The 27,607-nt window shown below is 48.6% G+C and overlaps 1 protein-coding gene across 3 annotated transcripts in view; it reads right to left on the bottom strand.

The window, feature by feature from the left end:
• Positions 1-4,970: 4,970 nt before the first annotated feature.
• Positions 4,971-27,607, bottom strand: part of ACAD10 (acyl-CoA dehydrogenase family member 10) — a 37,081-nt gene continuing 14,444 nt past the window's right edge. For 2 of the 3 annotated variants that reach the window (XM_079762563.1, XM_079762564.1), the window contains exons 5-20: positions 26,155-26,313; positions 25,277-25,436; positions 23,859-24,000; positions 22,912-22,980; positions 20,440-20,621; positions 19,094-19,244; positions 17,933-18,078; positions 16,363-16,536; positions 14,377-14,777; positions 12,628-12,768; positions 12,187-12,324; positions 11,999-12,089; positions 10,934-11,092; positions 9,907-10,079; positions 7,561-7,704; positions 5,909-6,561 (exon numbers count right to left, since the gene is read on the bottom strand). In XM_079762563.1, the coding sequence (XP_079618689.1) occupies positions 6,289-6,561; positions 7,561-7,704; positions 9,907-10,079; positions 10,934-11,092; positions 11,999-12,089; positions 12,187-12,324; positions 12,628-12,768; positions 14,377-14,777; positions 16,363-16,536; positions 17,933-18,078; positions 19,094-19,244; positions 20,440-20,621; positions 22,912-22,980; positions 23,859-24,000; positions 25,277-25,436; positions 26,155-26,313 (2,703 nt within the window). In that variant the 3' untranslated portion in view covers positions 5,909-6,288. The other variant, XM_079762562.1, reaches the window with a different exon arrangement.

Consider the following 27,607-nt stretch of genomic DNA (forward strand, 5'->3'; position numbering starts at 1 on the left):
CAGGAAGTGACATGTGAGACCTGGGTTGTAAGCTTAAGATCTAAGAGCATTGCAGGGGGAGGGAACAGCAGGTACATGGGCCTGCAATTGGGATCACCCTGGCACGTGTCAGAGAAATGGAAAGAATGGAGCCAAGTGAATTAGGGGAGAGTGATGGGAGGGGAGGGGAGGGGAGGGGGGAGGTGGGCGGGGCCAAGGCAGATAGGGCCTTAGAGGTGGTGGTAAGGAGTTTAGAACGGAAGGATGACTTAATTTGCATCTTAAACTTACCGATTTCTTAGTCTGCGGAGAAGGGACTACAGAAAGGCAGGGCTGGAAGTTAGGATCTTGTAAACTGTTTTATTCCATGGACATCCGGGAGCTGAGCACTGAGGATGCTGGGAGGAATGAGACGTGTTGAATAGTGAGGGGGATGGGTACTTGTCCAATGTGTGCATTCCAGCAATATAACTATCAGCAAAAGCCCAAGGGAGAGGTGAAGAAACCTGGCAGGAGGTTTTGACAGCAGAGGAAAGGGACACCTCTGGGCAAGTGTCTGGGTTGCTGTTTGAGGCTCCAACCCCTGGACTGAGGCCAAAGAGGTGGACCAAGGCCCAGCTATGAAGTACCAGGCAAAGGTGTTGATCCACAGTCTGTGTGAGTGTGTGTGTGTGTGTGTGTGTGTGTTCTTGTTCCCTTTGAAGCGCTAATGTGATTACCAAAAGGATATCATGATAGTCAGCAGAGCTGCCAAACCATTATGCATGAAAGTCCAGTGCCTAACCACAATACAGTCCCTGTTCCCATTGAGTCACGTTCCCCTACAGGCAGAAAGGGGGGACCCAGGCGCTTTTCTTAGTGTGACTCTGAAGTCAACACCTGGTTCCCAAAGTCACAACCAGCGGAGAAAAAAAGCATTAAGGTTGGCACACGGGAAAGTGTTGTGGGCTGAGCCCTGTTTCATCAGCTAGAATTCAGTCGTTTCCATTCCTCCACGTATAGGAGTCTGGGGAAGTCCATCAGGCTGTATGCCCAGAGGAAGGGGAAATAGGGTTGGAGATCTGTTGCAGAGATAAACTGAAAAATGAGTCTCTCTCTCTCCTCTGAATGCATCCCAGCCCCACTCCCCCTTTCCCAAAACAGCTTGCTCTTTTCACTTAATGCTGTGTGGGAGATGGCTCTATAACAGCACACCGAGCTCCGCTTCTCTTTAACAGCTACACGGAATGCCATCAGATACATGTATCACTTTTATTTAATGAACTTCCGGTGGATGGACACATTTAGCTTGTTCCCAATCTTTTGCCAATTCAAACAACTCAGAAATCTATATCCTTGACATACTTGAGAAAGTCATAAAAATAGAACCGCTAAGTCAGAGGACATTTACAATTTAAATATAGGTGTTATTGTATTACCCGTCATAGAGGTTTAATTTATGCCCCGCCCTCTGTCATGACTGAGTTTCCCCACACCTTCACGGATACATTTTATCAGATTATTTTAGCTTTGTTAATCAGGTGAAAAACAGCATTTCTCTATCACATTAATTTACATTTATCTTCGTAGGAGTGAGCTTGAGCGTCTTTGCCTATATGAAGCCACGTGTTCTTCCTCTGCTATAAACTGTTCATTTTTTCATTGGACTGATGGTTGGTTTCTTTAAAATTTATTTGTAGGTGTTTTATAGATATCAAGGCAATTAACATTGGGTCTGTCATATATGATGCAAATACTTTCTGCCAACCCTCATTTATCTTCTTATTTAGTTTATGCCTTTTGTTTTTGTTTTACAGGGGTGTTTTAGTGGGGGGATTTGGGGGATTTTTTTTTTTTTTTTTTTTTGCCAATGCTTTGGTTTTTTTGCTGCTGTTGTTAATCCTCACCTGAGGATATTTTTTCCAGGTGATTTTTAAAAATACATTTTTATTGATTTCAGAGAGGAAGGGAGAGGGAGAGAGAGAGAGAAACATCCATGATGAGAGAGAATCATGGATCGGCTGCCTCCTGCACGCCCCACACTGGGGATTGAGCCCACAACCCAGGCCTGTGCCCTGACTGGGAATAGAACCAGGACCTCCTGGTTCATAGGTAAGATGCTCAACCACTGAGCCACGCCGACCGGGCTTTTCCCATTGACTTTTAGATAGAGTGGAAGGGAGGGAAGGAGGGAGAAACATCGATGTGCTGAAGCCCTAATATAATTGTAGCTCATGTGCTCAGTCTGTCCAAATCATTAAGTACAATTTTAACTCTCAACCTAGAGTTCTCCCTGACAGTCTGTGTTGGCTCTTTTCTCTTTTCCACCATTCTTTCTGTTTTCTTGCTCTTAAATGTCTTTGTTCTGATTGTTTTTTAAATCTCTTTTTCTCTGGGTTCAACTTTCTCTCTTGTTCTCCACTCTCCCTCATCTGTGGACTCACTGCCAGAAATGGAGCTGACAAAGCAAAGTATCCTTAGAGGGCAAAAGAGTGAGCAGAATAGCCACGTGGCACCACGGAGGGCAGTATAGATACAGACCTAGATGTCTCTGAGAGTCTCTTTTTTTTTTTTCCTTTTTTTTTATATTAAGGTATTATATGTGTACATATCTTACCATTGCCCCCCCCCACTCCCATACATGCCCTCACCCCCCAGTGTTTTGCGTTCATTGGTTATGCTTATATGCATGCATACAAGTCCTTCAATTAACACGTCAGCCTGGGGCCTGTGCCGCATTTTGCTCTGACTACAGACAGGCCCTGGCATCCTCAAGGCCTCCCTAGGAAACCCTGAAGGCCTGGGTGGTGACAGACAAGGGCCATCTCTAGGCAACCACAGAGGAGGAAAATGGAACCTGTTCTTTCAGCATAATTTCCAGCTGCTGTCCTGAAGGGGCCCCACCCAAGCAAATTGCTTGGAATTGTCTCTTTCCGCCTCTAAAGGATTCTTCTGGAATTATCTGAAGTCAGCACTTGGGAACACAGGCAGTTTGTGAATGCCAAGACCACAGTTCGATGCAGGGGGATGAGGAGAAGGAAGAGCAGGGAAGGATGAAAAATCCCGCCAGCGTTGGCATCTCCGGTGGAGCCCTGTGGTCCTGTGACTGGCAGGACTGCTGGGGAGGGCTCAGTCTAGCCCCCTTGTTTGCCACGAAAGCAGCAGAAGAATGTGTGTTCAGTTGCTTTGGGGGATAATAAGCTGTGAGAGGAAAAGTCGTTAGTATGTTATGATCACATTGTGTTCCTTTCCCCAAGGCAGGCTAATAAGGCAGGTCCAACCACACAGGGATGGTGCCAAGATGTGGTGCTGCACAGATAAAACTGGTCAGGCACCATCATTAGCCCAAGCTCACTCATGCCCAAGCACGCACCCCCAGTCCACACTCACTTCCACTCCAGAGAAGCACAGTGCCCAGGGCAGCGCCATATTGCTTACCTCGCAGAAATGCCCATTGTTTGCTGAAGGTGCAGAGGAGCTTTGGGCCCTTTATTCGTGTCTTCTGAAGGCCCTGCCCCACCCTTCCGTTTATCTGTTTAAAAAGTTTGCAGGTGGTTCATCTGGAGCCCTCTGCAGTGTCAGGCACGGTGAGCTGGCTGCTGTCCTCGTTATTCCTCTTCGTCCGGGTGAACTTTGAAGAACAGGGGATATTTTTTGCCGCCCTGTCAACCCACTACCTAAACTCACTGTGCTATCACATTTAGAATCAACGGCAAACTCCTGACCAAGGTCCCTGTGGCCCCTCATAACCGGGCAGCCTCTCCTCTCTGCTCCTCGTCCCAGACCCCCTGGGCGGCATCCCAGCTCCCCAGGGCCTCTGCATTCACAGCTCCTTCTGGAGCACCTGCCCCGTCTTGTCACGCAGGTCTGGAAAGAGCACTCCCCTGAACCCCCAGTTCCCCAACGGCTAGCAGTGCCTACCACACGGCCCACCACAGTCTCGGGCACTAACCCCCTTCCCCCCCACACCCCCACACACACACTCAAGATGTGAGCTCTGAGAGCAGCAACTTTACCTGCTTTCGTTTCCTGCACAATCCCCACGGCGAGGACGGTGCCGGGGCCCAGAGTTGGGGTGCGCTGACAGTGTGAGTGGAGCAACTGAACAGAACTGGAGACCTGGCTGAGGGCTGGAGCCGAGTCCCTGTGACTTGACCTTCTGCAGGCAGTGTTCGCTGCCCCACCTTTGCAGCAGAGTGTCTGAGGGAGGCGTGGGGTCACCCTGCAGCATGGCTTGTTTTCATCCCGGCAGCCGCACTAGCCTGTGAACTGGTTAAGCAAGGTTAACCTCAGAGACCACAAGAGAGTTTCTGAGGGTCATGTGCCATGTCGGGCACTGGCCAAGGCAGTCCAAACACCCTCCTTCCTGCTGAGGCCTGGAGCAAGAGCTCAGGCTGCTGGAAACGTGACAGGCTTTGCAGAAGGTTCTCTACCAGCGTGGCTGGTGCCGTGACAGCATTAGTGTGCGGGTTTGAATTTAACTGGACCTTCCATGAGCAACAAGCATTGTGGCTGGAGAGGGCCTGCCTCCCCAACTCACTGGGGAGCCCTTTCACCAGCCCCCCCTCCCCCACAAGACTCTCCAGCACCCTGAAGGCACATGGCTCTGGCTGACGCAGGTGGGCACTCTTGGGTGAAGTCAAGTCTGCAATGCAGCAGACTAAGGGGACGGTCCCCGCCCGGCTGGTCTGACCTGAAATGGGCCACTGTTGGCCAGATCCCCGTGAATTATGAGATTAGCAGACGGGTCCTAACAGCTCGAGGCTTATCTCCGCATGCTACCTGAGCTCCTGGGGCACCCATTTCTGGAAGAACCCAGACCTCAGTCAGTGAGCGTTACTGCTCTTCCCAGGGGAGGACTCTGCTCTCTACATTGCAATGGTGCATAATCTGCCACCTCCCCTCCCCCAACATGTTCTAGCTACGGCGTGGATGGGACTGTGGAAGGCACAGGGGTCCTCAGAAAGCCATGGTCCTTTGGTGACGTTCACATGAGCAGAGGTGGTGGCCCATGTGTGAGCAATGCACTGGGCGGATCCTGTGTAAACACAAGTGTGAGGAGACAAATGACTCTGAGACAGAGGGCTGAAGGGTGAACCTTTATTCTCTTTGTTAAAATCTTTATTGTTGAAAGTATTACTTGTCTCCTTGAACCTTTACTCTCAATTCCTTTTGTATTACATATAGACATTCATGAAGTCTCTGAGATGTATTTCCTTATTCTTTTGTGTTCCCAAAGCCCCTTTACAAAATACCTTAATTAGTGTTCTGTGTTGTGGATATTCAAATGAAGAAAATCAGGTGGCAGTGGCTTCATGATTTCAGCTTCATTTTCCCAGCAGCCACCAGCCTGGGTCTTCAGATGCAGCCCATCACGGCTGCCCCTCTGCTCAAGGGGAAGGGTCCCACAGAGCAGGAAGCCCTCCGTATCGGGGTGCAAGCACAGGTACACCATCCAGCAGGGCTCCTGCTATTTACCCGGATCCCCACACCTTCGCACACACTGCCAGAGGGAGAGGGCGCAGGGGCTGCCTGCCAGCACTGAGCCTGCAGACCAGCTTCCCAGGCTCTGTCCCGACCCCCGGCCCTCAGCCAATGCCCTTTCTCCTGGCCTGACACCAGGCTTCTCACCGAAACGCCTCCTGTGGGGACCCAGAAAGGTGTGTGCAGTGACTGTCCCAGGATACAGCTGCCGACAGGGTGCAAAAATCACATGTACCAGGCCTTTCAAAACGCATCATTGAATGTTTGGGTGTCTTGGCCGGCAGGGACGTTCCGGGTCCTGCTGTCCTGCAGCCTAAATGCGGTTCTTCAACTCCATCTTGGCCACCGCCGCCCGGTGCACCTCGTCAGGGCCATCGGCAAAGCGCAGCGCTCGGGCCCAGGCGAAGAACTGAGCCAGCGGGTAGTCGCCGCTCAGCCCTGCTGCTCCGAAGGCCTGGCAGACAGGGCAGGAGGGAAGGGAGCCCTGGTGAGCCCTCATCTGAGAGCCCCGGGAACCGTGGCCTGCACAGAATGGCTCAGAACAGCCATCTTCCCGGGAGTCCCCCACACCTGTGTGACACCCCCGTGGAAGACTTCAGGTGGGGCCACACTGCCGTCCATGGACACCAGTCCCCTCACACCCCCTCTGGTAAATACCCGGTAACTTCTGCCCCCGGGAAGGCTCTATGTTGGGGCCAGGTGTGAAGATTTGGGAAGGAGACATCCCGCATGGTTAGGAGGCAGGGCTCTGGTGTAACAAGGACCAAGTTCCCATAAATCTGAGATCAGCTACCTCCAAGCCAAGTAACCCTGGACAAGCCACTGCACTTTTCTGTGCCTGCGTCCTCATATTCTAAATGGGAGTAAGAACGTGGCCGTCCTTGCAGGGTTGTCCCGAGGCAAAAAAGGAAAAGGACTGCTTGGTGAGTGTGTGACAACAGGCGACTGTTGGGAGTTTACAGGAGGTGGGGCAGCTGAGGTGAGGGAGCTCTGCCTGTGTTGTAAGTGGCTCAAAGAGCCCGCAGTCCACAGTCTGCTCACCTGAATAGCGCGATCAATCACGCGGTATGCCATGGAAGGGGCCACCATTTTAATCATAGCAATATCTAACGCTGCAGCCTGCAAGGAAGAGGAGATGAGAGTAGACGGGCAGACCCCGGGGCAGAATGCTTAGAAGAACAAGCAGTTTCACGGGAGCTGCAGAAACATTGGCCAGAACAGAGACCCGAGGTCCAGCTGGACCACAAGCTCCGTGAGGCAGCCCATGCCCAGCACCTGGGAGGAGGGAAGGCGCAGTGGTGGGGACTGTGAGGGCGACTCAGGATGTGGTGAGGTGTGAGCAGGTGCCTGGTCAAGGACAGACTCGGGCACGCAGATGTCTTCCCAGATGGGGAGCATCACCAGCTCACTCCGAAGGCAGAGTGGGGCGTGGCTTGTGCTTCGATCGCAGTGTCAGCCAGCTCCGTCTCCAACCTGACAGTGGACCTAGACCAACCAGGACTCGGGAGACCACGCTGCAAGACTCTGCCCTGTGCTGGGGCATTGGCGCCAGGCCCGAGAGCCTCCACCATACCCAGCACTAGAGCGCCAAGGAGCTGGGAATTTGAGCCTGTGTCCTCCCCCCTCATTACTGAGGCCTCTTGGCTAAGGGTTAAAGCCTGTCCCACGGAGAGCTGGAGAGGGCAGAGGTCATGCCATTCAAGGCGCTCAGAAAGCCATTTAAGGAATAATGTCAGGCTTGAAAATAAAGCTGCTTTTGTGGTGAATTCTTAGCCTGCCTGATGCCTGCACTGACAGGGCCTCGTAGCCTGAGCTGGGGCTGAGCTGAGGCCAGGGGGCCGTGTGACCCTGTCAGGCCCACTATCTTGGGCCCAGTTCTCACTGGCTGAGTAAATGGGAAGCCCAGTCCTATTTTAGTGTGCCTTTTCCATGTTTGAAAAGCTGCCCAAACAGTTCCAAGCAGAGTTGAAGCAAAGTTGTTAATGTCAAGAAGCCAGGCTCTTTCTCCAGAGTTTGCTGAGTGGGGAAGGAAGGCCAGTGGTTGTAGATTCCCAGAACGGATTCCCTCGTGTGACCGACCTCCGGACCCATCATCTGTGAGGCCCCTTGGCCTCCTACCTTATTTCCTACCACATCCATGAGGTGCGCAGCTTTCAGCACCAGCAGCCTGGCCTGCTCAATCTCCACGCGCGACTGGGCGATGTCTGCCAGGAGCGTGCCCTGCTCCACTAGGGGCTTCCCAAACGCCACACGGGACTTCACCTGTGGACACAAGAGGCACAGCTTGAGACACCCGCAGAGCAGGTGTGTGGAGTGCACAGGAGAGGGCAGGGAGCGGAAGCAGGTGTGTGTAGCTCAGCCAGTTTGCCAGCCCTCTAGTCACAGTCCATTTCCTGGGAGAAGATCCAGACGCAGACAGCATTCGTGTACACTGCAGAGCCAGTCAACGTGGTGGCTGCACAGGTTACTTGCAGGAATTCCTTTACTCCAGCAATTCAGCCCCTTTTGGGTGCCAGACAGGAACAGTTCTTTTGGATCTGAGCCAGCATCTGGCCCAGGGCTATTCTGAGAATTAGGTGATGACTGTGGGCACCTCACACAGGTGAGGGCGGGTGCCCTCTGCTGACCAAGGCCCAGCTTTGCATCTGGGTGCTATGGTGGGCAACTGTTACTGCAAAGGACACCAGCAATCAGAAAAGCTTCTAAGGGATTTTTTTAGGTTGTTAGTTTATTTTTCGTGTTTTTTTTTTATATTTGTTTTAACTAAAAACAATTATATACATATAAAATACACCTAATGGCAGAAAAAATATAAATTTTCAGACAAAAATAGAAACACCTGCTATCCCATCATCTAGTTACTTACAGTGGCTATTTGGTGGCTATTCTTCTAGACTTTTTATATGTATCCTATATAGTAAAGCCTAATATGATGTGTCTGGTCGTCCATTCAACCAATCAAAGCGTAATATGCTAATGATATGCTAAGGCCACTCAGCCACTTGCTATATGATGTGGACTGACCACCAGGGGGCAGACAGTCGACCAGTCAACCAGTTGCTATGACATGCACTGACCACCAGGGGGTAGACGCTCCAACTTGTAGGTTAGCTTGCTGCGGGGGTCCAGCCGATCAGGACTGAGCAAGATGGGCTGGACACGCCCTGGAGCCCTCCCAAGGTCCCTCCCCAGCTGGCCAACCTCCTGCATCCCTCCCTGACCCTGATCATGCACCAGTGGGGTCCCTCGGCCTGGCCTGCGCCCTCTCGCAATCCTGGACCCTTCGGGGGATGTTGGAGAGCCGGTTTCAGCCCAATCCCGCAGGCCAGGCCGAGGGACCCCACTGGTGCATGAATTTGTGCACCGGGCCTCTAGTTTTTAAATAAAAATGGAGTCATACTCTATTGCTTTGTAACCTGCTTCTTTTCATTTAAGAGTATACAGTGAACATCTCTCTATGTTAAGAAATCGATTTCTACAGGTTCATTCTGGAGTTTCTGTGCATGCCTGTACCAGGGTTTATCTGACCAGGCTCTAATTATTGGTCTTACAGATTGTTCCCAACATTTTGCTATTATGCTCAGTGCTGTGGTGAACCTCCTAGTATCAAATCTTTTGTAGACTCCTAATTAGTCCCTTGCGGCCAAGTCCTGCGTGTGCAGCTGCCATGTTAGTGCCCCACCCCTCCTGAAGACATGGGACACAGACTGCTCTACAGCAAAGCTGGTCTGCGTTCCAGTGCAGGGTGGGGCTGAAGTGCCATTCTGAGCCCTTAGAGAAGAGCATTTTATTTAGGGAGGAAAAAATTGGTCAGCCTCAACTCAAAAGGCTGTAAATCACAGAGGTTTGCTCAGTAATCCAAATGCACTGCATTGCCTCTGATCTTCATGTAGTTTCTTATCAGAGATTTGTTTGGTCTCAAGGGTTTGCTTCAACTTTGTGAAATCGATACCGCTGATGTAAATGCTCACTCCCAGCAAAAGCTCTCTGTTGCGTGGGCTTCCAGTCCTTGAGGGGGGTCACCCACTTGAGGGGGTCACAGCAGAACAGTTTTCTGGACATGCTCAGGGAAGAGGATGGTGCAGGGCTAGCTGCTAGAACTCCAGGGACATAAGCCACTGACAAGGGTTCTTTCAGGTATCTGATTTTTAAAGATGAGTGAGTGGCAGGAATGGCCCTTGGCAGCCTGTGACCCTTTGGACCTCGGAACCTTGCTCTCTGCTGCTACAGAGCCCAGCCTTTCCCTTCTGGCCACCTCAACAGAGTGAGACCCATTCTACTCCGACTTCAAACTTCAGCAAAGTAGCAGATGCAAAGCAAAGACAGGGACACAGCTTCCTGGCAAGAACATCACCTTGCTTCACCTGCTAAGTCGGCTCTCAGAAAACAGTTAGGATTTAAGGTTCGATAGCAAAGCAGACAGCAGGCTCTGGGTCAGATCCAGGCGCAAGGGGAAGCACTCACGCGGGCCTTCATGAGCGCCAGGGCCCTCTCCGAGTGCCCGATCAGCCGCATGCAGTGATGGATCCTGCCCGGGCCCAGTCGGCCCTGGGCGATCTCAAAGCCTCGGCCAGGGCCCAGGACCATGCTCTCCTTGGGCACGCGCACCTGCTCAAACAGGACTTCACCATGGCCACCTGAAAGATCCAAACGGTTCCTCCTAAGACAGTGATGGGCAACCTTTTGAGCTTGGTGTGTCAAACTTCGCCAAAAAACTGAGCATAACTCGGGTAGTGTATCACTTTGAGGAAAAAACATTATTTCGCAAATGTTTCATCCTCAGGAGCAGCAAATGTTTCATCCTCGGCATGCAGCCACCTCAGCGGCCGCGTGTCATCAGAAATGGCTACGCGTATCAGTGCTGACACGCGTGTCATAGGTTCGCCATCACTGCCCTAAGAGATCCACCTACCTATCCATGTTGGATGTGTTTATCCCTTGCTTCAGTTCAAGTCACCTGCTGGCAACTTTCCTGCCTTTTACTCAGCCTTCTAACTGGGGCATGGTTGGGGAGTAGGGCAGGAAGGAGCCTATCAAAGATGGAAAAAGAGATTACTGATTTACAATATCAAATGAACAGTCTGCCAGTCCTCTTGTAAAACGTAATGACTACTGTAAGCGAACCTTCCTGAGAGTGTGGGACTCTAACTGTGTAGCGACCCCTCAGTCACTGAGAGGGAACACGGGAATGCTGTTAGCAGACAGAAGAGGACCTCCAGCCTGGTCCTCCGGGATCTAGACGTTTGGAGTGCACTTCCTACCACTGTCCTGAGTGACCATTTATCTCACAGATTCTGGCTTACCTTCTAAGTTTAGAGGAGAAAAAGGAAAGCATAAACTCCTGTATGAAATTTGCCGACGTGGTTGATATTTTGGAAACGAAAGGCAGGAGCACGTGGCCCTCCGGATGTCATCCTGCCCTTAGAGGTGCCGCATCCAGATGTTTCCCAGGCCCAGACTCAAACACAGACGGAGAGGCTTAGGCACTAACCTGGTGCATCATCCAGCCCATACACCGTCAGAGGCCGAATGACTTTTATCCCCGGGGTATCCATGGGAACCAAAAGCACGGACTGCTGCTGGTGGCGTGGGGCGTGCGGGTCTGTTTTCCCCATAAACACGCAGAGTTGGCAGCGAGGATCCAGGATGCCTGCCAGGAAAGGAGAGAGACAGACCCTCACCATCTGACGCCAAGGCCATCAGATCTCTTCACAGACGCAGGCCTGGTCCAGGAAAGCCAAAGCCAGCAGCCGACAGAGCTCTTTAAGAGTCACATAATCAAAAAAAATAAATAAATAAAAAGATTCACATAATCAGATCACTACGTGCAGGTCTGGACCAGGAATGAGAGCGGCTGGTTTTCGTCCCAGTGAGGAATGAATCCAACATCATAAGAGCAATTTTTTTAAAAAGCGCCATGCAGAGTTGAAAAATATAAAGACAAGAGGCAGAAAACTGGTACTCTGTCCCTGGCAGCCATTCTGCTGTTCCCACAGACGGCATGAACATAATGGCTTTGGGCACGGGCTTCAGAATCAGGCAAATCCTGAACTCTGGATTCCCTACTTCCTTGGCAGGGGGGAGTTGGTACCTTACATCACTTCTCTGACCTGGTTTCCTCCCCTGTAAAGTGGGGATGATGATATGACCTCCTGGGGAGGTGTGGGGCTCAGTGAGGTGCGGTTCACGCAGCACCGATGGAGGGCCCTGCAGAGTCAGCTTGCGATGAATGGCGGGTTATCACTAGCTTTCTGATGTAGCCCCTGACCTCGCAGCAAGGAGAAGCCACTGCGGAAGTGACCTTCTGCCTCTCCGAGGGCAGGATGAAGAGAGCGGGGGGGAGCGGGTGAGACATTCCTAGAACTGTCGCCGGTGCGGTCATCCCGGCCCACGCAGAACCTCTGGTTCTCCTGGGGTTGGCTGGGAGCAGAGACAGCATCTCTTTTGCATCGACTGGGAATGAAGCTGCTATCCTGCTTCAGCAGGGCAGCGAGAGACATGCTCATCCCACAGATCCACTGAAGTGTGACTGAAAAATGAATTTTCGGCCAAATACCTGAGATCCACCACTTGTGACCGTTGATGACGTAGCAGCCATCCTCCTCTCTGATGGAAGACTCAATGTTGGTGGCGTCTGATGAGGCAACCTGAGTGAGAGCACACTCTGCTTAGGGATGGCTTCCCCACGCGGAGTCCACCTGGGGCCTGGCGAGGTGTGGCCCGATGAGCCCCTGTGGGTGGTACCTGAGGCTCCGTCATAGCAAAACAGGAGCGGGCCTTCCCCTCCAGCAGCGGAGTCAGCCAGCGGGCCTTCTGTTCCTCCGTGCCGTAGCGCACCAGGAGCTCCATGTTCCCCGTGTCTGGGGCAGAGCAGTTAAATATCTGAAAAGGAAACGCATAAAGGTGACTCCTGGGTCCATGTTTAACACTCCAGATACCCAGGAAGTGTGTACCAGGGCATCTTCCAAGTCACGGGCCCTCTGACACCCTGATCGAAAGTTCTTCCTCTCCCCAGAGAAACGCAGACACAGACGTTCTGCCCTCCCTCACCAGGAGAAGTTACGTTTGTATCTGGGCTCCGGAGTCCAGCCCAAGCTGGAGGAAACGCTATCCGCCCAGGAGGGTGACCCACAGGCTGTGGAGGACAAGGACATCCTCGCGCGCAGAGAACGTTAAAGAAGGTACCTCGGGAGCATACAGAGACATGCCCATGAGTTCACACAGATGCGCATACTCGACGTTGGTCAGTCCTGCTCCGTATTTTCTCTCGGGATCAGTCTCCAAGGGCAGGAAAAGGTTCCAAAGTCCTTTGGCCTTGGCTTTCTCCTAGCATGGGAAAAGTAAGTCAGGGAAGCACAGTGGATGGCTTAGTTTCATTTTGGCCTGTGAAAATAATGAAAGGGACCAGAGGGAAGAGGGAAGACAGCTAAAGAGGAGGTGTGTGCCAAAAATAATGCTGTGAGTCCGCACCATCGGGCTGGATCTGGAGGTGGCATGAGCCCGAGGAGACCTGGGACGGTCAAGTCCTGGCATTGACGTCAGCCATCAGTTCACTCCCCCAGTCTGTACTTCCCAGACTCCCCCGTGCCCCACCTGCCATCACCGTTGGCATTACTAATGTCATGACAAATCTGAGAACATGCTCCATGTGGACAGGAGACTGGAGGTTCCTCAGCACACCTGATAGGGACCAGGCCCAGCACACGTGTCTGCAGCCGCAGTGGCTCTGCTCTGGTGCATGAGGAGAACCCTGAACCAGCATCTACTGTCTTCTGAGGCTGGGTCTTCAGCCCACCCACCCCACCCCACCCCCCGTCCATGTTAGCAGCTTGCTAACAGCCCTGGCTCCTTAACTGGCCCCGAGCTGGCTTCTGTGGCTTGCACCAAGACTGTAGGCTGAGACACCAGTGTCCCCCAGGCAGGCGGAGGGCAGACAAATTATGGTGCACCCACACTGCAGAACCCCTTGGAGGTCGATCTCCAAGTGCTGGCATGCAAAGGTGATATATTGTAGAGTTAAATAAGCAAGCAGGAGATTCGAATGTATAGGACGACTCCATTAAAACATAGGAATAAGCCCAGCCAGCGTGGCTCAGTGGCTGAGCATCGACCTATGAACCAGGAAGTCATGATTCGATTCCCAGTCAGGACACATGCCTGGGTAGTGGGCTCAATCCCCCCAGTAGGGGACGTACTGGAGGCAGCCGATCAATGATTCTCTCTTATCATTGATGTTTCTATCCTTCTCCTGTCCTCTCTAAAATCAATAAAATATATTTTTAAAAACACACATAGGAATAATAACATATGTTAATATATGATAGAAAAAAGAAGTTGGGAGCCTAATACACCAAATTGTTGACAGTGATTATCTCAGAGGGGGGAGGGTTGTAGAGAACTCTTTCTATGTTATGTCCTTTGTCACGTTTGAGCTTTGGTTAATTTTGCAATAGGTTTGTAATTAGAAAAAAAGTGATAATGCTATTTTTTAAAAAGCAGATGATGGCTGTATCATAGGCAAATATGTGCTCCTGAAGATCTCAACTTAAAAACTAAGACAAGTCAAGACCAATCCTGACAGAACAGGGGGTGTTTCTGTTTTTCAGCTAAAGCGGTGTCGCCATGTGACAAGAGCACAAGCAATTTATAACTGATTTGGCCCTTTAGCTTTGACATTATAAACTCTTTAAAGAGAGGCGTTAACTGATGTATGTAATATCACTGTTTCAAATTTACTAATTCAAATATGCATAATAAGCCCACCTGCCCCGGGGTCATAAACCACAGACCAGGAACGGTGGTGGTGGACAGCAAAGATAGTTCAGCTCAGCCCTCTCTCTTCACTGCCTGGGGAGGGAACAGATCTGCCCGGTGAGCGAGCTGATGTTCTGCCACTTTGACAGGGTCTTACTGACTCCTGAAAGGCTGCTTTACCTTGAGCTCTTCGACCAGTGGGGAAGGGGTCCATCTCTCGGCGGAGGCCTGGTGACGTCGCAGCTCTGGCTCAGCGGGGTACACGTACTGATCCATGAACTGCTTTAGCCGCTGGTATAGCTCCCTGACTGGTGGGGAAAGGCCCTCTGGAGAGATAACCAGAGCTCCCTTTGAGGCATGAGCTGAGGAAGGTTCTGGAAGGGGGATATAACTCCTCGTTCCTGGGGTGCTCGGCAGGGACCGTGGACCAGCCCACGTGTGGTAGGACCTTGTTAACGGCTTTGTGGCCGGCATCTCTTTGAAAATCCGGAACCCTTCTTTGACTGCAAACTCCCAGGCCAGGTTAGACATAAACTCAGTCATCTTCCCACTTTGTTCAGCAGCTGCCGAGCTTGCTTGCCCTAAGCAAAGAAAAACAGTGATTACTCCCAAATTGCCCTTAATACTACTACTAACTCGTGAGAATAGTTATTATTTTAGCAGCTACTACCATTTGCTGAGCAATTGCCATGCACAAGACATGGTGTTAAGTGCTTTACATGTGTTATTATGGCTTTTTGGATTCCTGGAGCAATGTGACGGTTTTAATCTTCACTTTAAGACAAGGATTTGCGTCTGAGAGGGAGGAAATGTGCCCAAGCTTTCATTAGTGGGCCGGAGCCAGAAGTCGATCTCGGCTGGCGTATTTCCTGCTCTTTCTCTCTTCTTCTCCTAAAGAAACTAGATCAGTAACACCCCAAATGACTTCTGCTGGCAGCCGTGGGCGACAGGAAGCCCTGTGTCACCCTGAGCTGCCCGTGCTGTGAAACTGGTAAAAAGTGTCACCAGTGGTTGGCTGAATGGCCAGTTTCTGGGCCCATTCCGTTAGATCAGCGCCATCACCAGCATCACAGAACTCCCTCTAGTCATGCTCTCACCATCTCTTTCTTTCTTTAATATGCTCAAGACTTTTTAAAAAAAGGATTAAAATTTTTAAAATTAAGGTATAGTGTACATACACCCTCTTTATGAAGTGTATAATTCTGGGAGTTTAGTCCGGTAACCACCACCTATCAAGACACAGAATACTCCCATCATCCCTACTTCCAGTGTCCCTTTGTACCCAACCCTGTACCTCCGCCCCTGGTAACACTTATCTCTGTCCCTATAGTCTGTCTCTTCCAGAATGTCACTTCTACATCCTAGGGTACACGTCTTTTCAGTGAGGCTTCTCTCAGTGCACCGCACGGAGGCCCATCCATGTTGCTGTGTGGACACTGCCTCCTGGTGGCGGGCCCTTTTACAGCCAGCTCTCCTGGATGGATTTCAGCATTTCCACGCTCTAAGACAGCAGTCGCCAACCGGTGGCCCGTGAGGCCCGAATGGTTGGCGACCGCTGCTCTAAGAGACCGTTTCCCTGATTCTCTTTGGACCTTCACGGAGGCCTGTTTTTCTTCTGGCTCCTGCCATGGCCAGCTTCTCAAAAGAGCCATTTCATGCAGCTGTGGTGTGAAAGATATGCTATTCCTTACAAATTAGGAACCAAATCCATTTGCTACGTAGCAGAGTGCAAACCACAGGACTGCATTTCCCCCTCATTACTCAGACTGTACATGCCACCTTGAAAGATGATCAAATTTTTATAAAACTTGGAGAAAGTGAGAGAAGGTAGACATATAGAAAAATCTGGGTGGCCCAAGAAACTCTTAACAGTAGTGTTTAACTTTGAGGAATGACGCTGAGAAGAAAAGAATTTTACATCATTCTATATGATTGAATACTTATCATGTATGTTTTTACTTTAAAATATTTATGTATGTTATCTCAGAATTTAAATTTTAAATATTTTAAAGAACAAAACTATATGATATATACTCAATGACAAATGGTTGAATTAGCGGAATCTTAAAGATTCTGGCCAAACCCGTCCCTCTGATGCCTCTGTGGGTCTCCAGGGGAGAAGCTGATTGGGACCCTCGGGCTGGCTCTCCCAGGCCACCCCATTACCTGTGAGCGAGCGCCTGTAGACTCCCTGTAGGATCGCGGCCACTCGGAAAAAGGAGAAAGCCATGTAGAAGTTCCAGTTCTCAGTGGGAGGGATCCCCATGTGAAGACAGTACATCCTGAAATACTCCTCTGCAGTAGGGATGCCCAGCTGAGTCAGATCACAGTCACTCAAACCTGTGGGGACAGAGCCATCCTGCGCAGTCAGTGACCCCCCACTTTCCTGTGGCCGCAAGAATTTAAATTCTGAAAATCACTTCCTCTCTTGGAAGTTAGCTTCCCAGCCAGTTCAAAGGGTTAGCTCATTATTTCAAGGGCTCTTCCTCCCTCAGATGGCTGGAATCCAGGCATGAGGCTATTAGTCCCAAACTGGCTCTTGAAAGTTTCAGGCTAAATTGGCAGTAAGAGAAGGAATGAGGAGCTTCTAACTCCATCTGGACCACAGTTCAGTGTGGATGCATATTACTTTTGATCAGTCATTTGATGAAGAATGGTATTGAGAGAAAAATCCCACCAAATTATGAAAAAGAAAATTACAACGCATAAAACATTTTATAGATCCGCTTCATTTATAACATTTTCATGGTTCTGAAGCATGTAATATATTCCATTCCTAGGAATTTATCCTAGAAGTATGTCAAACACACACACACACACACACACACACTTGTTTTTTTCATTTTTGTTTGTTTTGTGTGTTTTTTAATCTTCACCCTAGGATATTTTTCCGTTGATTTTTATAGAGAGTGGGAGAGAGAGGGAAATGCAGAGAGACATATTGATGTGAGAGAAACACATCGATTGGTTGCCTCCTGCAAGTGCCCTTATCAGGGCCCAGGCTGGGGAGGAGCCTGCAAAACAAGGTATGTGCCCTTGGCTGGAACCGAACCCGAGACCCTTAGGTCCGCAGGCCGACACTCCATCCATTGAGCGAAACCAGCTAGGGCTATAGGTAAATATGTTAATACAAAGTTGTTCACTGCTTTTTTTTTTGTGAAGACAAGGGGTAATATATTTTAAAAACTGGAAACAAATTAAATATTCAAAGAGGAGTCAAACCAAGTGTTTTGTTTAAGTTAATTCTATACAATAAAATCCTATGCCATTATTAAAAATGAGTCTGTAGAAGAAATAGTTAATGATGTGAAGACATGTTCAAAGTATATAATTAAGTGAAAAAGCAAGTCATGAAATCATATAATTACGTTTTCATCTAAATAAATGTATGTATACACGTAGAAAAAAGATGGCAAGAATGAAAAGATTGGCAGCGGTTATCTCTTGTACCACTGATGATTTTTAACTTTAAGTAAACCTGTATTTTTAATTTGAGAAATTAGTTGTATAGAAGCATAAGCAGTGCCCATGTGCATATCCTTCACACTTCATAGTCTCTCTGCACCCACTTTCCCCCATTGTGACAAGAATGCATCCCAAAGGCATTTTCCACCCAAACCACCAGGACCTCAATTTCGGGCACTAGCCCAATCACAGCTGCTTCTGCTGCGTGGGGCCCAACGCTTTGGGAATGGAGTTGGCTGAATCCCTCCCTCTCCCCATGAGCAGCTCCTACCTCGCAGGATGGGAAAACTGGGTGGCAGGTAGTGAGCCATGCAGCTGTAGGCCACATCCGAAAGGGGGTCGCCTAAGGTGGAAAGTTCCCAGTCAAAGACAGCAAGCACCTCGGGCTTTTCTGGATGGAACAGCAGGTTGTCCAGCCTGAGTAAGCCACAGAAGGAAAGGAGAGACGGCGCTAAGAAAAGGGATCACCAAGGGTGTGCCCTGTGCTGGGCATTTGCTCCTATGGCCCCTCTGTGCCTCTGGAGCCTGAGCTGCAGGGGCTGTGGTTATACCCACCTGCTCCCTTGCCATCTGGCTCAGCTGGGCTCAGCCAATGGGGCCCCCGGCAGGAGATGGGAAGGGGCCGGTGGTATTACTCTCCCGCAGGCCACGGCTTTGGTCTGGTAGCCCTCTCTACAGAGCTAACCCCTCTGGGACCTGGTAATTTCTCCCTCCCTGTGACGGTTTTAAAGCAGGTCTGTAAATTCTTTGGCATTCCTTCCACAAAAGAAAGATTCTAATTCTTTGCCTTTTGAAGCTACTCACTTCTAACAAATATAATGAGGTGGAAGTGATGCTGAGTGACGTCCCAGACTAGGTCAGGAACAGGTGGCCTCCTGCCCAGCCCTCTCTCTCAGAACACACGCCTCTGGAGCCTGAGCCTCCAGGTAAGAAGCCCCGCTACCCAGAAGCTGCCATCTTGGAGAGCCCACGTGGGAAGCCACAGAGAGACAGAGGCCCGAGAAGTCTAGCTGTTCAGTCTCCTCAGCCCGTGCCAGGCATGTGAGTGAGCCTTCTGGGTCCAGCCCCGAGCTTCACAGCCACCTCAGCTGAAACAAGCTCTCTGTCCCCAGACAGCAGATTTGCGAATGAAAAACTGCTGTCATTGTTTGCAGCCAGTGTTGGAGGAGTGGGTTATGCAGTAAGAATAACCGGAGCACAGGCTTGCACCTTCACACCTAGGTGTGGCAATAACCCCGGCAGTTGCACAGAACAGTCCCCCCACACACACCGCAGCATAAAGAATGAGCTGGCCTTAAAGGCCAGGCACAGGGAGAGCCTAGCTAATGGGAATAATTCACAACTGTAGATTGGGCCAAGCTGCTTAACTTCCCCTTAAGATGCCCTTCCCATCACTTTTCACATCTAAATACTAACCCCTCATCGCATCTACCTGAAGTCCCCGTGCACCACCGTGATCCTCTCCTGCCTGGGAAGATGAAGTGGCAGCCATTCGATGAGCCTCTCCATCGCCGGGATGGTGCTGGTCTCTGAGGCTCGATACTGCTTAATCCAGGTTTGCACCTGGCGTGGAATATAGTCCCCTGAGGGAAAGAGGGTTAGAGCAGGGTGTGCCGTTCCAACAATCTCCAAAGGTTTCAAAAACTACCCAGGGCCGTGAAACCCTTTGCCATGTCCTGTAGCATCATCGTCCTATGATTGGGGGATATCCCAAAGGAGAGTTCCAGGTGAGAGCCACCGGCTGTTCTGTCTTGGCTCCATCAGTGTGATCTGGGCATTGTTCCAGCCACATGGCCTCTCCCCGGCCCTATGAGCTTCTCTCAGAGGTCCTATGAGCTTCCTAATAGCCTTTAGGAAATCCCTTTTTGGCTAAACAGTGATTGGTTAAGACAGTGATGGCGAACCTATGACACGCGTGTCAGCACTGACATGCGTAGCCATTTCTGATGACACACGGCCGCTGAGGCGACCACATGCCGAGATGAAACATTTGCTGCTCCTGAGGATGAAACATTTGCGAAATAATGTTTTTTCCTCAAAGTGACACACTACCCGAGTTATGCTCAGTTTTTTGGCGAAGTTTGACACACCAAGCTCAAAAGGTTGCCCATCACTGGGTTAAGAGCATGGATATTGGGGCCTGACTGCCTGGATCTGAATCCCAGCTCTGCTGTTCTCTGTGCCTTAGTGTATCCTCGTTGATGAGATGGTCCTCATGGAGCTGTTGGGAGGATAAAATGTGAAAAGCCCTCGAAGCTTTCCCTAGCATGTAGCAAGAACTACATCAGGATTTGCTAAGAAACCCAAGACACATAACAGTTGTCGAACTTGTACGTTATATCTGGGCCTGGACATGGAAAGGAATTCTGGAGTGAACTTGGCTCACAGTCAAGGTCTCCAGTTGATTTAACCTCTCTGAGTCTTCCTCCCTTGCTTCCTCTGTCTGAGTGTATTGATATTAAATTCTGTAGACTGTTGGGAAGGTATCTTAAATACCATTTGCCAGTATTAGAATAGAGATTTAAATGATCTAGTGAGATAAAAGTTGCAGGGAAGAGAGATTCCGTAGCCCATGAAGAGATTCATCCTAGGATAAAATGTCTAGGTAAGCAACCCCTCCATTAAAATGAAAGTGGATGTCCAAATAGGAAGCTAGTAAGCCCACCTCACTGTTAGCAACCGCTTGGTGCATCAACACCCTGACTCCATGCAAATCCCGAAAGCAGAGGCAACAGTGAGGAAACATTCAACATGAAAGACAGGCAGCTTCATGCTTACCATGTTTCCCGTAGTCTTCTAGGCCCACAGCCTTGAAATCCACACTGTGAATTTTGCACAAGACTCTGTTCATGGCCGCGTATATGGCCCGCCTCTGGCTGGGCTCCAAGCCTGGCAGAGAGGGGTCTTTGTAGATGAGGCCTGGACAGTACTCCATCAGGTAGAAGGGCGTGCCAATGACCCTGGGAGGGACACAGACAGTGCTTCAGTGGCTCAGAGGTGGAGGCTGTTGGTCATGGCACTGCTCTTTCTACCCCATGTGTACACTGAGTGCTGGGGAAGGATTCGACCGAGGGTACTGGACATTTCCTTTTTCCTTTGCACATAAGCACAGGGGGGTTATACGTTCTCCCTCCCAAACCAATCCACACACACACAGCCCTGTCCATACTTCTTGGCCAGCATGCCTCTCTTCTCGTTGGTCTGCATGTAGAAGCCACTGGAATGGGTTTAAGGTTAATGACATCAGAAAGCAGCATGTTGGGGGGGGGGGGGGGGCTTTGGGGTCATATAGAATCTCTACTCCCTTCTCGCAGTGTGATTCTGAGAGATTTACTAAACCAGGGCTTTTGTTTGTTTTGTTTTTAAATATGTAAAACTTCAAAGAGTAGTTTTATGAATTAAAAGAGCAAATATATATGGAGTGCCTGGCATATGTGTCTGGTTCTAATGAGGGTTCAATAACTACTATCCCTTCTCCCCTCCCCACCTTTTTTTTCTTTCTTTTTTATTGGGCTCTACGTGTGCCACTCACACAGAAGCCCTTTTCTCAATGTCCCGTCTCCTTGTTATTTGTACTGTTATCCAGTGGTCTGAATGGCACATCACCCACCCTACAGGACCAAGCTGACACACTGAAATGTCGTCTTTTAGCCATTTTTATAAATCAGTTTACTACCCTAAAAAGTCGTTTTGAAACTTCTACCATTATAACTTTATCCTGACTTGAACATGAGCTAGTTAAGTTATACTATTAAATTATATTTAATTATCTTAAGTGTAATAATGCTGCTGTGTTTATAAAAGAAAACATCTTTTTTAAAAATATATTTTATTGATTTATTATAGAGAGGAAGGGAGAGGGAGAGAGAGTTAGAAACATCGATGAGAGAAAAACATCAATCAGCTGCCTCCTGCACACCTCCTACTGGGGATGTGCCCGCAACCAAGGTACATGCCCTTGACCGGAATCGAACCTGGGACCCTTCAGTCCGCAGGCTGACACTCTATCCACTGAGCCAAGCCGGTAAGGGCATAAAAAACACATCTTTACTTTTAGATGTATGCTGCCTGCAACTGCAAAGATTCAGCTAAAAATAATTTATATCTATATATGCATATATATACATAAAACATACTTACTTATAAAATAATTACATTTAATTATATTATGATATATTCAATATTTTACATATAATTGTTACTATTTATATAAAATTAATTTATATATATAATCCACATATACATCTATATATGCACATACACACACACACACACACACACACATAGAAAGGAAATGTGGCAAAATGTTAACAATGTTTTAATCTAGATGAAGTATAAATGGGTGCTCATTATACTATTATTTCTTTTTTTTAACACTATTTCTTCTTTCAATTCTTTCTGTATGTTTCATAATTCTCATAAAGTTAGGAAAAAGGGACAGACTCAAAAACATTACAAAGCAGTTTAAAAAGTTTAGAAATACTTCAATAAAAGAATTAAACAAAAGCAAACAATATAAACTAGATGGATATGTATTTTTAGGATGTTAAAAAAAAAGATGTTTTTGCCCTAGCCAGTTTGGCTCAATGGACAGAGCATCGGCCTGCAGACCAAAGGGTCCCGGGTTTGATTCCAGTTAAGGGCACGTACCTTGGCTGCTGGCTCCTCCATGGCCCAGGCCCTGGTCAGGGCTCATGTAGAGGCAACCTATTGATGTGTTTCTCTCTCATCGATGTTTCTCTCTTTTTTCCTCTCTCTTCCACTCTCCCTAAAAATCAATGGATAAATATCCTCAGGTGAAGATTAACAAAAAAAGAAAAAAGATGTTTTCTACCAATTCTCACAAAAGCAGGCATTTCTTTATCTTTCAGGATAACTTAAAGATCTGTGAACTTCTGGGGGAGTTACTATAAAGTCTCTTTTCTACCAAATTTATTTGTCCTTACTCTAACAAACTAGAATCTGAGTTAGTGTACTGGCTTTTCTCTTTGGTAGGTTGAATAGACAATGGGAAAAATAAATCTGTTCCGGCGGGTGTGGCTCAGTGGTTGAGTGTTGACCTATGAACCAAGAGGTCACGGTTCAATTCCCGATCAGAGCACATGCCTGGGTTTGGGGCTTGATCCCCAGTGGGGGCATATAGGAGGCAGCTGATCAATGATTCTCTATCACCATTGATGTTTCTATCTCCTTCTCCCTTCCTCTCTGAAATCAATAAAAATATATTAAATAAATAAATTGGAACATCACCTTGAATCTTCACAGAGGTCAAGAACTTTGGGGACAGGTACTCCAGCGCTCGCAAGGGCTTTCATGATCCTGTCAGGACAAAGGAAGATGAGCACCACTGCTGGAGGTACTGGTGAGACTTTCTTACAATTATTTTTCTCATTTAAAAATTAGTCCATGCAGAAATTAAAATGTAATTCTAAAAAAATTTTCAATTGACCCAAAAGTAGGCAAGAAGAACATAAAACTGATGAAACACAAAAAAGAAATAGTGAAATTACAGGCCTACATCAAACAGTCAGTAGTTGCATTAAGTTGAATAGACTAAACTCACATTGTCCATACCACTCTCTGCATCGTTCCTTCTGCAGGGCAGTGAGAGCCTGGGAGGAAGAGGAGACCCCCCCGCCCAAGGCCCACTCCTTGCTTCAGTACTCACTCGCCAAGAGATTTAGAGCGAGTTTTGTGCAAACCTACTACATCTAAATTTTCCTGTCTCAGAACAAACTATCTTATTTGGGGTGAGTTGTAATACTTTTATTATTTTCAACATTTTATTATGGAAAATATCAAACATAAGTAAAGAGTTTCATATTTTAAAAAACCCCATGTACCCATCACCCAGTTCCAACAACAACCAACTCATGGCCATGTTTGTTGGGTTGTAGCCTCACTAGCATATTGATTTTAAGACTAAAGGTTTTAGAGTCTTTAAGACTAAGGGTAAGACTAAAGAGTTTCTTAATAATGCCTTTTTTTCATCTAGAAGTTCCAAAGAAGTCTAGTCTCCTACAGGTTTAGGTATAGAAAAGAAAACAAACTTAAAAATGAAATTGGGTTACTGTTCTTACTTGAAATAATTTTGGAGAGTCACACTTGTAGTTTTCAATGTCTCAAGGCACTTGATGGAGTGCTGACTGGTGAGCTCAGGGCTGAGCTGCGAAGGGGGAGTGGCCCTGAGAATTTACCTGAATTCCCTCTCCACTGCATGGGCAGATGGAAGGAGTGTCCCTGGGGGTTTCTTTCTCAGAACCAGCTGACGATCAGCCAGCTTGATGTAGTACGTTGGATTTGACTGCCCGTGATCAAACTGAAGTAGTTCCAACGGGCCTGCAAGTTTGAAAACAAAGAAAACTCAAACCAGCTCTGAAGGGCAGACGGGAAAGACGTTCTTTCTTTCCAATGAGTCCAGAGTTTGGGATGCACTGAAGGAATGGCACCATGCCCCACCAGCTCAGGTCCAGAATCGCATGCCACTACAGTGTGGCGAGGCCACTGGATTTACACCACAATGATATCCTCACTTTGTACTTGTCCTTCTTGCCAACTCCTGCTCCGTGAAGAAAAGCTTTTTAGTTGTGTTTATCAACCACAAGCACAGTCATGGCAACCCATCTTGCTAAATGGAATGCTTGAAGCCGGAAGATGAAAAGTGCCCTTGTGTGTCCCTCAGCCCTTGCTCAGCCCAACCACGCCTGCCACGGTTGCGACAGCTGAAAGGAGCTAAGCAGGGCCCACAGCCAGAGCCAAAGCTGCTTTCATGAGATGTGATCTCCCTCCCCAGCAGCTGAATGCTTTGTCTCTCTTACAGAAACATCCTAATTAGCCCTCAGCTTCATAATCGGACTGAACTCTGGACATAGAGTCATTTCACTTGCTCAGAAGAGCAGGAAATGGGAGTTTGCCAGAGTTCTCTGTTGGTCAGAAAGGGCCCCTCAGCCTGCGGCCATACCACCCTGACTGCGCCGATCTCATCAGAAGCTAAGCGGGGTCAGGCTGCCTAGGACTTGGATAGGTAAAAGGGCCCCTCAGCTTTGTGGAGGCACTAAGAATGTGCCAATCACTAGAACACGTCATAACACGACGCTCCATACAAACAGCCTTTTCCAGGGATCAGCGGGGTGAGGCGAAACTTTATCACCAGGTAGAAACGTCTTCAAAAGCTCACAAGGCACCTGTTTTTCTGAGGGTGGAAGGTGAAGGAGGGTGGGACCTTTGATGAGAGGGAGACAACCTGTCACATTTTCTGTTTATGCAACTTTTAAGTTTTCTTTACAAATAGGCTGTCATCTCGAAAAAATGAGAAACATTCAAGTGCCCCTGGGCCACCTCCAGTCCCCAGGCTCCTCTCCTCCCTGAAAGCTGTCTGCGGGCACGGCTGCCACACCCGCTGTCAGTGGAAGAGCAGGCAAGCAGACTTTTGGGGATCCATAAAAAAGGAGGCGAATGCGTTTCCCCAAGCAACACTGAGAGCAGCGCTCGGCCCGGTGGCTGTTTTCCTCACCATATTGCCTCTGTCTCTGGTGCATTGCACTAGGCTTTGACAGTGAGAAGCAGCCTGAAGGACTAGGCTTGGGAAGAGTTACAAAATACAAAACTTAAATACCTGTGGTTTGGGTCCCCAGCAGGTCTTTGAGGTACTTCTCCAAGGAATCTTTTGGAATTTCCATCGTCTTTCTCACAGGACGAGTGTTTGGAATAACCGTTCTCAAGGTAAAACCCAAAAGAGTTTCTAATTCCTTTACTGCAGCCTCTGGGTCATTAACCTGGTTTCAGAGAAAATATTGAACATGCCACTAGTCAGCCTTGACCTGTCTGTTCTCTAAGATGGTCATTTTTAGGAGGAAATACCAAGAACTCCATTCTCTGAGCAAGGACTTTGAAGTCAGGATATTCAGCTAATGAGGAAGCCGTAGAATGACTCCTCTTCCTACTTAACTCCTAAATGCAGTAAGATTTCTATCTACTGGGGAGAGTTCCGGTTAAGAGTCCATGACATGGCCTCGTGCCAGGAGGGAAGAACGTCCTGTGAGCCCCTCCTCCCTCCTCGTGCCACAGCATCCACTCTGTCCTGTGAGCCCGTCAGCATCAAAAGGAAAACTCAAATGGGGAAAGCTGGACCAAGAACCCTCCCATGAGGCCTCTCGCACTTCACAGGTGACCTGGGTGGTCCATGTGGCTGGTGCTGCTGGCTCCCCACCCAGAAGAGCCTCACTTGGACAGTCTGACTGCCATCCCGAATGTCCAAAGCCTGCCCTTCACCTCCTTGTGTAACTCTTCTCAAACTGCCTTCCTGGTGTGTTTGTCTTACTTCCATTAAAAATACAAACAGCTAGTCACACGGATTTCCTAATTAAAAAAGACCTCGGTGACATGGGGGAAACCCACTAAAGGCAGCTACAGCAATGAATGTAAGAGGACTGCACAGAAATGCTCACACTAGTGCCTGGAGCAGAGTGGGGTTCAAAGACTGGTGACCATTACCTTAATGGTGCGCATACCAAGGCTGGCAGCTGCTTTGACATTCTGTCCAAGATCATCGAGAAAAATGGACTCTGAAGGCTGTAGGCCCAGCCGCTCCAAGCATAGCTTGTAGATCCTGTGGTCTGGCTTACAGACACCTTCCACACAGGACTCCACAACCTGAGGGAGGGACAGAGATGAGAAATAAATGTCCCTAAAAGTGGTGCTCCCCCATGCACGCTGGTATATATTTTTAAAAGTGCAGAAGGAGCCCAGCAGGCGTGGCTCAGTGGTTGAGCATCAACCTATGAACCAGGAGGTTTCGGTTCGATTCCCAGTCAGGGCACATGCCTGGGTTGCCAGCTTGATCCCCAGTGTGGGGTGTGCAGGAGGCAGCCGATCAATGATTCTCTCTCATCATTGATGTTTCTTTTCTCTCTCTCTCTCTCTCTCTCTCTCTCTCTCTCTCTCTCTCTCTCTCTCTTCGTCTCTGAAATCCATCAAAATATATTTTTTTTTAAAGTGCAAAAGGAAACAGTTGAGATTTGTTATAAGTAACTTAAGGGGATTATGATAGAAAATGATGTTGCTTTTTTAAGTTGAGTGATTTGAACATAGTGGGGGCAAACCTGGGCTCAAACTCAGGAAACCGAAATTCTGGGTCAGATACAGTGACCTTGTGCACATGGTGAAGCCACGTGGGCCTGTTTCATCATCAGTCAAGTGGGAATACTAATAGCCCTCTTATCTATCTTATGGTTGTTGTGAAACTTAACTTGAATGAGTTCCAAAATGACAAAGCATTTTGCTAATGTTAGCTATTGTGCCTACACCAAGCAGAAGAAAAGCGTTACATGTCTGTTTTAGGGAAAGTCATCATTTTTTCAGAAAGAAGGCACTGTTTACTGTTAGAAAAGAAACATGGCTTTAATGTCTGTATTTCAGAAGTTAAAAAAGAGCCGTACTCAGTTTATACGACTGAACCCCACCAGAGGGCTGTCACCAAAGAGCCTGTCGATGGCATAGACGCTCCCTTCCTTGAAAAGAGCCTCCTGTATCCTGTCAGACTGATTTCCACTCTGTCTCTGATCTGGAACCAGAGGAGAAGGGAGGAGAACCCTGAAAAAGCCGTCTCAGTGTCAGGCTATCTCTGAGCCAGCACCCCTGGGAAGTCCCCTCTTACACTGTGCCCAGGGCACATAGTAACTGCTCAATAAACATGTTTTGCTCTAGCCGGTTTGGCTCAGTGGATAGAGCGTCAGCCTGCAGACTGAAGGGTCCCAGGTTTGATTCCAGTCAAGGGCATATGCCCAGATTGAGGGTTCAATCCCCAGTAGGGGGCATGGGGACATGCAGGAGGTAGCCGATCAATGATTGTCTCTCATCATTGATGTTTCTATCTCTTTCTCCCTCTCCCTTACTCTCTGAAATCAATTTATATATATATATCTACACTAATAAAAGAGAAAAATGC

The sequence above is a fragment of the Cnephaeus nilssonii genome (assembly GCF_951640355.1).
Source record: "Cnephaeus nilssonii genome assembly, chromosome: 22".
NCBI lineage: Eukaryota > Metazoa > Chordata > Mammalia > Chiroptera > Vespertilionidae > Cnephaeus > Cnephaeus nilssonii.